The 11,740-nt window shown below is 39.2% G+C and overlaps 1 protein-coding gene across 1 annotated transcript; it reads left to right on the forward strand.

Moving 5' to 3' along the window:
- Positions 1-351: 351 nt before the first annotated feature.
- Positions 352-11,648, forward strand: csrnp3 (cysteine-serine-rich nuclear protein 3; the record flags this gene model as incomplete). The annotated part of the gene is made up of 4 exons (XM_079464838.1): positions 352-550; positions 4,149-4,405; positions 4,964-5,260; positions 6,993-11,648. 4 exons carry the CDS (start codon positions 352-354, stop codon positions 8,136-8,138), a joined length of 1,899 nt encoding a protein of 632 aa, XP_079320964.1. The 3' UTR covers positions 8,139-11,648.
- Between the last annotated feature and the right edge of the window lie 92 nt (positions 11,649-11,740).

Consider the following 11,740-nt stretch of genomic DNA (forward strand, 5'->3'; position numbering starts at 1 on the left):
TTACAGCAGATGTCTTTCATTTGTGAATTATTAGTAGTGTACACTCACTTCGCTTTACATTGATGCCACAAAACAACCATTTTCTGGCTTCCCAATAAAATTGCGAGGTTGGAACAGAGAATGAAACCACACAGCCTGACAGAGAACCTGGTGAACTTGGGAATTAAATAATTGATTTCATTTTAAATAGGAAGTTGTACTCAACCTCAAAACTCACGGTCGGTTTATGTCCGGAAAGTTTAGGAAAAAACGTTATTTCTCCATGGAGAAAATGAAAGGGATTTTGACTTGATTTCACATACTTTTTATTTTTACTCACCTCGTCCTCTCTCAGCCTCCCGGCCGGCAGCCATGAGTGGAATTCTGAAGAGGAAGTTTGAAGAGGTGGAGGGGGCGTCTCCCTGTTCATCTGTGAGAGAATCGGAGGAAGAGGAGATCTCCAGCACCGAGAGCGGAGACAGCAGCGACAGCGTCAACCCATCGGCTTCACACTTCAACCATTCCTCACCCGCATCTTCCTCATCATCCTCGCACACGCTACAGCGCACTGGTGAGGAAATCACATGATATAGCTCATGTTTATATAAAGAGAAAATTGAAGGAGCATCTTGACGTCGATTCAGTTTAACCACCTGAAACAACAAAACATCCAACCTGATCTAACAGGAGTTCGTAACAATTTGACGAGGTGACATATTCCTATGAATTCGTATGTTGGGGGGCATTCAAAAAAAGCAATACGCTGTCAAAATTATTTGTTGTTTTAACTTGAAAAATTCAGTTACCCAGCTGCCTCAAAATGTAATCAATTTAAAAAGATTAGTTAACCTAACAATTTTGCTTGTAAATTTATTCAGATTATAATATAGAGTTATAATATAGATAATGCTGTTGTAGATTTATTCATTGATGTTTGTGTAACTAAATCTTTTCAGCTTTCACATGATATAGAAACCAGAAAGGAATTGTGTACATGGATCAGACACCACAAAACCCAGATTTAGACACTTTACAACTCAAATAAAAGGGTTTACTTCATATTTTATCGCGTAAAAAAAAGAGGTTTTACAAAAAAAAATTGTGTACATTTTGGCATACAGTTTCTGAAAGTAAATGTAATTTACAAAACTGTGCAAAAACTTGACAACAAGTTAAGTTTATTTTCAAATATCTGCTGTTGTTTTTTTATCAAAAAAGTATGCAAATTAACACACAAAAGAAGTAAATCCTACTCGTTTTCTCAAAAACATTGCTGCTTTACCTCGATTTCAAGCTCATAAACATAACCGTTAACTTTTGCATTTGAATCAACTTTATGAAATGTAGTTTATGCTGTAAAGCTTTAGCTGCGAGCTTAACTTCCATTAAACCTGGAACAAGCACTGAATTGTGGGTAAATGAGAAGATGGGAAATACAATTTCCCGGAGAATGTCCTCAGGGGAGACGCACTTCAAAATTGGGAGGAGAAAATAGAAACGGTCCTCTGAAAGGAAAATTCATCACGCCGATTTGATATTGATCTTCGCCGCGCTGTCTAAAGGGCGCTTGAGAAAATATTAATCATCCCTATACACGTGAAACATCTGGTCTGATGCCTCTCACCATTAAGAAGCTGAGGCGTGTTTCAGCTTTTTGTTTCCCGGCCTTTGACTTTACAATAGAAAGAACGTTGAGCGAAGAACATTGAAGAGCGCTTCACCTGACAAGCATCTGTCATCATTATGACTATGGCTGGTACTTTAAATCTCGCTTCCGGAACGACAGGTTTCTACAAAAAAAAGAAAATGTGTTGCAGTATGTTGCACCCCACCGTCCCGTTTTAATAAAACACAGGAAAGAAAGAAGCTGTGCTCGCCGAGCCATTTCATGAGGTCTTTAAAACAATAATTACCCTAGTAAAACAATATTTGTGATCATAAAGCAAACATAAGCGAGTGTAACAGCTTTTGAAATCAATGCTAAATGATTAAAGCTCGATAAATGAGGTGAGCTGGAGCAGAGTTTTATCTTCCGTGTCAATCATTCTCGCTGCTCTTCAGTAAATCTCTTTACCCAGAAGGCCTTGTTAAATCACGGTTGGCCTCTCTGTTTTTTCCAAGGTTTTGTGGTGCTTGTCCACTTTGATTTCCTCATTAAGGAGCAATTAGAAGCTTATGTGGACCAGATGTGTGAGGACGACCCACAGGACTGATGTTCAACCTTCAACTCAATGTTGTAAATTAGACTTGCGCTTCTAAATCGGAGATGCAAACATAGAAGATGCTACGCTTACGAAAGCATATTGTGACCGTTATGGGTTTTATATACACTAAAGTTATAATTTTTATATGAAATATATATTCCATTTATTTTAGATCCACCCCAGAACCACAAGAAATATGAATTTCTTCGCTCCACTTTATTATTCGAATTACTGAGTTTATTTGATAAAAGTTTTGCTATGTCGTACACAGTGTTGGGTGTAACTAGTCACTAAAAAAGTAAAGTAAGGGATTACTCAAGTTTTTCCTGTAATTTAATTTCAGTTACTTTTGATATAATTGAACTAAATACTTTGTATATTATATGTATGTGCAATAGTGGAATTGACAACGAAATTCAAAGTCTAACTTTAAAATTCGTGCTTTAATCTATAATTTTCACTTTTGTAATACGTTGGTCAGTTAATAATACAACTATATGTAGTTTTATATAATTTATTTGAATGAATTAAAAAAGCCGTTCCATGTCAATCCTTGAATCACTTGACTAAACAAGATTGATGTAAGATGTGGACTGTAATTGGTAATAAGTAATGAAAAACTTTTCGGAGAGAGTCATGTGTACAGTGATCTCATTACACTATTGAATATGTAATTAGCAACTAGTAATGAATTACTTTTTCAGAGTAACTTGCCCAACACTGGTCGTACACCATCCCTATAAAAGTTTGGCTCGTACTTTTGCTGTGTTTAGAACAGAAAAGCCCTCTGCTGTAAAGTTCCTGTGTCAGTCAGGGTTTTTGCGTGTGATGTATTGTGTTGGCGGTTCTGGGCGGGGGACCGGCAGCAGCAGATGGTTCTTATTTGTTCTGTTTGTGTCAGACATGAAGAGAGCTGTGAGAGAGTAACGGGGAAACTCGAGAACCATTTTTATACAGTATATATTTACCATCCCCCTTTTGAATGACTATGGGGGTCACGGGCACACCGCTCACCACACGTGAGCTACTACAGGCACAGGTGACATAAGATTGAGTGATGAAGCACTGCAAATATTATGAACGTATGCTTTACGTAAGGGATCATTTACAGCTAGCCGTGCATTAAAGGGTTTCAATGCCTCCGCTTAGTACATTAAATTCCTTTAATGCACGGCTAGCTGTGGATTATCCCGCTTATACCATGGTCGTTTGCCAAGTTAAAGCATTTATTGATGTTTACAGTGTATTTTTTTACCAAACCGGTAAAAATGATTTTGGTCAGTTAAAACAATGTTGATCCAACTGACTGGAACTACTTGTGCCTTACACGGTTTTAATGCACACCTTCCGTCCAATCAGAATCAAGTTTTCAAACAGACTATGGTATAATAAAACCTATTAATAATTTTTTTCTTTTTATTAATATATTTTTCTTGTCTCTACAATCTGCTCTGCTGTACCGCAGCTGCAATGCAAAACTGAAGAATCTGCTATAGAAATAAACGTAATGCTCATAATATCATAAGCTTTGATAAAACCATATGTTCAATTATTTGCTTACGGTGCGTCTGTAAAATATCTTTATTTTTGTAAAGCACAATTATTAGAGATGTAATGAAAACGTTGTATTCATGTTGCATCGTTGTACTTCATGTCTTTATTTATGTATTTCAGGAACATTTTGGGCAAACGATGCAAAGAAAGTTTTGAGTCCATGCTTTGAATCGATAGTCCTAACGTATACAAAACCTCTTGCAATATTAACGCAATGCATATGGTGTACATGTAATACCATACAATATGATACTGTAGGTATAAAGAAAATGCACGATGTATCGCCCAACCCTATTTACTAGTCCCAAAGAAATCACAGGCGTAATGCACAGTTACGGGAAAGACACGTCAACGTCTTTCAAATTCAATAACCAACGCGTAATTCCATTTGCCTTTAATTTAATGTTTCAGTGTCCATCCTGAAGCGAGAGAAGCGCATGAGGACTCGTAGGGTGCGCTTCGAGAAAGTGACGGTGTATTATTTCAGCCGGCGGCAGGGCTTCACCAGCGTGCCCAGTCAGGGTGGCAGCACGCTGGGCATGTCGAGCCGACACAGCTGTGTCAGACAGTACACGCTGGGAGAGTTTGCCATGGAGCAGGAGAGAATCCACAGGGACATGCTCCGAGACCACTTGAAAGAAGAGAAACTCAACTCTATACGACTGCGGGTACGGAAATGATTAACATTCCCAACTGTCACGGATGCATTTGTGGGTGGGGATTATATTCTATACTTTGGGTCGTGAAAAATACGTTTTATTGGTTTAAAAGGAAAAGTTCACGCAAAAATTAAAATGCTGTCTTTACTCACCTGAATGTTTTTCGAGAACCTATAAACAACCCCTTACCTGCCAAAAAGGAAAGATTAGACAAATGTATTTATTTATGCAGTTGGAAGACGCTTTTATCCAAAGCTAGTATCTTAGTAAACAAATGTGAACGGTTTCCAGTACAAACGCCATAATCGACCATTAGCTGTGAACCATTTAACCCATTATGAATTCCCTTTATGTGGTGTGCTTTGGGTTTCATTCCCGTTCACCAGCTAGCGTCCCACCATTAGAACTCAACACAATTACTAGAGACCATTACAGTTTTCATTAAAACCAATACAATAACCATTACAATCTCAGTGATGTTCGTATATTGGCCAAGGCTGTAAAGTATTTTATTCGACATAGAGAACTATAAGTCATAAAGAATGAACTTGCATTTGTCATGTACAGTTGACGAAGAACGGCGCACTGGAGTCAGAGGAGGCGAGCGCGCTCACGCTGGATGACATCTCTGACGATGATCTAGACATTGACAACACGGAGGTGGACGAATACTTTTTCCTTCAGCCGCTGACCACTAAGAAGCGACGCGCTCTTCTGCGCTCCTCCGGCGTCAAGAAGATCGACGTGGAGGAGAAACACGAGCTACGGGCCATCAGGGTCTCAAGAGAAGACTGCGGCTGTGACTGTAGACTCTTCTGTGATCCCGAGACCTGTACCTGCAGCCTCGCTGGAATCAAGTGTCAGGTGCCCTAAACACACAAACATCACACTTCGTGAGTTTGAATCATTTGCAAAAGAATGACATTTTACGGTTCTCAAAAGACAATGTCTGTAGCCGAACACTGTGCCTGTATAGAGTACATTGAAAATTCTGTCATCATTCACTCACCCTCTTGTCATTTCAAACCTTTATGACTTTCTTCTTCCGCAGAACACAAAGGAAGATATTTTAAAAAATAGGTAACCGAACAGCACTGGACTCAATTCACTTCTGTTGTATGGGCACAAAACCAATGCAAGTGAATGGGGTCCAGTTAACAACATTCTTCAAAATATCTTCTTTTGTGTTGTGTGGAAGAAAGAAAGTCATGCAAGTTAAAATGACATGAGGGTAAGTAAATGATGAAATTTCTTTTTTGGTTGAACTATCTCTTTTAGTAAGCATGGTGTAATATCAGTGCAACAAAAGCTGATATTATGCAGATATACATAAAGAAATATTTAAAGGCCCAATATGTAATTTTTGGGGAGTTTCTGTTGCAATATACATAACGTGTGTGATGTGTTCAGAGTTTGATAAAGAACTCACAAAATGAAGCGTTATGTTTTCATGACCTTGGAATGAGCTATATCTTTCTACATACACTGCGGGTCCTCTTCTCCGTGTTGTTTCTACAGTAGCGCTAAACGGACAAACTGCTCTACAGAGTGCTTTTCGTAAATATGTTATCTCCTTTGGCAAAGACGCAAAAACGTGACGACATGTTTGTCATGTGTCAACCGCCGTGGTGCCTTGAAAGGAGGGGTGGAGTGAGCCGTTGGTTGCAATTTACAACCGCACCACTAGATGTCGCTAAATTTCATACGTTAAAAATAGACCTTATCTATAATTTCTCTTATCATATCTCTCTTGACATTGGGCTGCAATATATTCTGAGCATGTTCTTAAGAGTCACCCAGTTTCTACAAAGCTTGTTTGTATCCATCGAAAGATGTTCGAATCTGAGAACACGGCAGATTTTTGCCTCCCTCTATTTACAATATATTAAGGCAAAGTCTGTCAAAGAAATGTACAAGACAGATTAACAAGCAGAAAGGATTAAGATATCACGAAGATGGCATAATGGAGATAAAACCGATTTAGATGTTACAAAGTGGATGTAGATCAAACTGATACAACTGAAGAAATGTTGTGTAGGACGTCATGTCTCCAGAAGAGAGAAGCTAGAGATTTATATAAAAGTATTTATTTTATTAAGTATACTTAAATAAATCTTATTATTCCTTATGTAGTACAGTAAGTACACTAAAATCAAAGTACTAGTATACTTGTTAGTGTACTTTTTTATTACTACTAAGGAGTAACTGTAGTTGGCTCACTTTTTATTCATTTATAAAATAACATTTTCAAGTGTAACAGTGGAAAACTTTGAGGACACAAAGGGGCGGATTCCTTAAGACTAGTCCCAGACAAATTTAAATGTTAGAGGTGTCTTGATCGAAAACAACTTACACTGACATATCCTAAAATAAATCAGGGTGATTGTTTTGTCTCAAGCATGACACCAGTAATGTTTTTAGTAAAAATATGTTTTTAAAAACAATTTAAATATCCTAATTTAACTAAAACCTAGTCCTGGTTTAAAATTATCCCTGTCCGGGAAACCAACCCAATGAGTTTACAACTACATTTTACATCTAAGAACAGCTGTCCTAAACTAACCTCCACTGTGTTTTTTGGGGGGGGTCTCAACAGGTGGACCGTATGTCGTTCCCTTGCGGGTGCACCAAAGAGGGCTGCAGTAATGCCGCCGGGCGAATCGAGTTCAACCCCATCCGTGTTCGGACTCACTTTCTGCACACCATCATGAAGCTGGAACTGGAAAAGAGCCGTGAACAGCAGCAGAATTCCGGCCCTGCCGTCACAGCAACCGGAAACGGTTTCCATGGCGACCCCAACAGTCACTGCAGCCCGCTGACTACGGGCCAGCACGCGCTGGAATACGCCATCCCAGATTCTGTACCGCCTAGCACCATCATGCACCTGCAGGCGGGCGACGATATGGACGACACCCTAGAAGAGGAAGATGACGAAGATGAGGAAGACGAGGAAGAGGAAGAAGAAGAGGAGGAGGATGATGAAGATGATGAAGAAGATGAAGATGAGAGCAGCAGTCTGTGTAGTCTGTCCGACTCCAGCACGCAGAGTCTGGCGAACAGCGACTCGGAAGATGAAGATGACGAAGATAAGACAGGAAAGTTTGATGCGGGGTTGTCGAGGGCGACGACATCCGGCAAACTGGCTCCGCCCCCACCTGTAATGTGTTACACGGAGAACACGGCTTCATCAGAAAACCAAACAAATGGTAATTCCTACTTCATGAGCTCTACCCCGGAGTACTATCCTATGGAAAACGTGACTCCGCCCACCCTACTACCCAACGCTAACCAAGCTAGCGAGGTTTACGGAGACGACACGACCTCATATCAAGACAGGGTCAATGACTCAAGTAGGGTCATGTCTCAGGGTCCCTTTAATGTGACCACTGACCAATACACAGACTACACCCAACAAAGCGAACAGCCATACTCCACTCACCACTTCACCACGCTCGCTAACGGATCCACAGCCGTGATTGGCTGCCGCACGCCAGAGGCGGATAAAAGTGTCCAATCTAAAGGGACGTTCATTAGCCAATCGGGAGAGCTTAGCCAGATGGAACTCCAAAATTATCTAAACAACAACAACAACAGCACGCAGGATGCTTACACTAGCAACGGGAACTGTTATGTAGCTGAACAGCCAAAGGAGATGTGTCACAATCTGCCGGACGTTTCACTAGCCGACAACACAAAAGGACAGACTTTACTGGATGTTTTCCCCGAGCCCACCCCGGTTTAAAATCGGCCTTCAAATATCCAATTTACTGCTGGGGGGACGGAACCGAACATTTGTATTTTTTCCTGGACTTTGCAAGATCAAATGTTATTTAAACTTTAAAATCAGATCGTATAAGCTTTAGACGCGAACATACGCCGCGCAAGCGCGTCAACGCCCTGTTGCGTTTGTACGACGGTACCACGACGTTGCGTCTGCATACTTGCGTATAAAGTATGTTCCCGGCCTGAGGCTCGTGCAATGTTTCTTGCGATTTCAAAAGTTCTAGTTTTACTCAGACGTGAAAGGAACTTTTCTATGTATCTGTGTTAGTTGTGCGAAAAAAAAACGAAGTAAAAATTGCTGTTCGTGTTCCAGTACGTGTATATCTAAATGTTTGATAACAGCATGTTTTTTTAGCTTTCATGGCTGGTTTATGGTTTTGTAAGAGTTCGATGTAACGTAAAAGAGAAAATAATAACGTTGAGTTTTCGTACACATGTTCAAGCTTTGAAAGAGTTTGTGGAAGCATGAAAACGGCTCTTGAAATACGTGCTGTTCATTTGCCTTTGCTTACGAAACCAAAATCATGTTAAGTTGTGGAAACATTTCCTGAACGTTATTGCACTTTTCCATTGGCTGATGTTACACGGAATGTTACCAATCGCTGTTTGAGCAATGAGTGGGCGGGGCTATCTGGTACCATGTCATGACTGTGGCTGTGTTCGGAATAGAATATTAACGTTCTACATACTAAAAACTGCACATTTTACATACTAAAACTGATCAGACTGTGCGCACAGTATCGCATAATTCGGGTAGTATGTTAGTATGCTATTCCACACACAGCTTTTGATTTTATAATTTTATTACAAGTCTCGAGATTTGGCAGAGACGTGATTTTTCTGCAATGCTAAAAGGAAATGATCTGTCTGCATTTGCTTTGAAACGGCAGACGATTAGTTAGATAAGAGAATTAACTTAGTAAACCGTATGAAGACGATAACAATGCTGACTTTACAAGTCTTTGTCTTATGAAACTCATGCATTATCTTTGGGATTATACAGGGATTCCTGACAAAATGCACTTTGCATCGAGTTTCCTTCAGGCAAAGATGATTTTTAAAAGTGTTTCAATTATAATTCTAGAAGGCAATGGAATACTAATATTAGTAAATCTATTTAGATCGGGAAGGATTTTTTATCCAAACTAATATTGAAAGAAATGTTTTATGGCATGACGTTTGTTTGCTCAAGATATTACAATTCTACGTTTCAAATGATGAACTCGGACTGAACAAATTGAAAAGATGAATTTGTTAAGTGCAATAGTTTCATTGCCCGAGTAAAGAGAAGTGATCTCAAGTCATGCTATGATACCCTGTCAAAGAAAGAGACACCGTAAGAGTTCATTACTACTATTAATATCTTATGGAAAAGTAAAATAACGGCATGTTTGGATGACATGGGGATGGTAAAACCTTTTAGAATTTATTTTAAGGTGAGCGTTTCTTTTAAAGCTCTGACGGGTTTAAGAATTGAAGCTCTTTGTAACGCACAAGCAAACATTACGATGCATCCTTCGGTTTGTTTATCCTCTTGAAAGAGAGTCATTGTCAAACTGATAATGTCCCTCAAGCTCAAGACAGGACAATCAAATGCCTTTGTATGTCATCAGCGTACCTCATGATGTGTTACAGAAATAACCAGATTCTTAAAAGTGAAGTGTGTCATATTTCTGCATGCTGGACTTTCAACTGTTCCAGCGTAAATTGCAACTATAAACGTTAACTTAAATTGACATAAATTGACTTTCGATGACAGACATCTGAAAGACAAAACAAATCCATATCTATCACTGAGGTGTATTGATCGCCAGTAAACTAAGTAACCCCTAAAACACCCCACCAACCACAAAACAACATCCAAAAGACTCAACACAAATGTTAAAGGAGTCATATGACGTGATTTCGTGTTTTCTGTATCTTTGGTGTCTTACAAGTTGTTGATGCGTATATTAGACACGTAATATTCAAGTCTCATCCAAACCTGCCTAAAACGCCTCTTTTAAACACGCACCCACATTTCTACGTCAGTTCGTGAGAACACCGCCAGATATGTATACGCAAAGAAAGAAGGCGTGTCATTTCCCGCTGTAGTGCGACCGCCATGTCGTGGAGACGCTGTTTTATTACAAATGAAAAACTACTTGGGTCTTCCAAGGGAGAAAACAATTAGAAATCGGTGGTTACGTTTTATTTATAACACTGTTCCAAAACGGCTCAACTCCAAAATCTTACCAAACCGTCCTCAATTTTATTTTATCATCATTTCTCAAAGTGCGTATGTGTGATTCATACAACGAACGTACGCAAAGAAAACGCCTCAATCAGATGTGGAATCTATAAATCACGCGCAGCTGAACAGTTTCAGATCTCTCCGCCTTTTAATGATGTCTAAATATTGTCATTGATATTTGAAAGAGCGCCTGTCAACATCCCAAACTTTACCAGCGGCAAGAATTACTTACATTTCCAACAACCTACAGCACTCGGACAAGCAAAAGTGCGTACACCTGTTCAGACCCTGATTTTTTTATATTAACGCAACAAAATGTTTTATTGACACAGCGTCAAAGTCAGCTCAAGAAGTTAGCTATAGGTAGATATTTGTTCAACTTAATCGTTTTTAAAAGATAAAACCTCACCGATCTGTTATGCTCTGATGGCAAAGTTGATGAATCTGCTTGGTCAAACGCATTTTCTGGATCAAATCGGGCTTGAACTCACCAGGTACCGGTGACATTATCAGCTATCAATATGCTTTGAAGGCTGATGTTCCAAATATGGTGCGGCAATACATTTCCGCTTTTCACAACAGTGAGCTTTGTTAAAAATCGAGGCGTTTCAGAAAGGCTGGGCACAGATGAGCAACAGTAAGGCACGGTGTGTCAAAACTAATGAGTTTTTTAAACTGTAATCGCACTGTATTACACCAAATACACACAATAATGTTCATTTTTGCCATCCAATATGGCCCCTTTAAAATCTAGTTTCTCATATAGTGCAGATATAACACACTTCACCTTTAAAGATAACTGAAATATAAACTGGAGAGAAAATGAAATACTGAATGTTTTAAAGGAAAGATTTTGTGAGTGAAATACTGCCTTGGCTTTAGTAAGCGATGTCTCAACAACAGAGAATGCCTTCATTTTGTAATTCATTTTTTGCATTGGTTGACATTCTAAGGCGGCAAAGACTTTGTGTTTTGCCTTTTAGAATTTATTTTATGGATGCAGAAAATACATATTTCTCCGATTCACTTCGATACGCGTAGCTGGTACGATTAACCTCAGTCTCAGATGAAGTACGGAATATAAACCACAAGTGTACAAATGTAATGTCAGTAAGGCGTTGAACTGGAATCTTCATGTCATGTAGCCAGTTATAGAATCACATTTCTCCTGTTTTAAGTATTCCCTATGAATGATCTATTATAATGTGTATTTATTGTGCGTTCATTAAACAGTATGTATTGAATAAAACTTCTCTTTGTTGTGCAATCCAGGCTTTTGAAGCTTTGCAAAGGAGATTCGACTTTAACGGTGTTATAGATAGATGGAT

This window comes from Barbatula barbatula (assembly GCF_947034865.1).
Source record: "Barbatula barbatula genome assembly, chromosome: 9".
Lineage (NCBI taxonomy): Eukaryota > Metazoa > Chordata > Actinopteri > Cypriniformes > Nemacheilidae > Barbatula > Barbatula barbatula.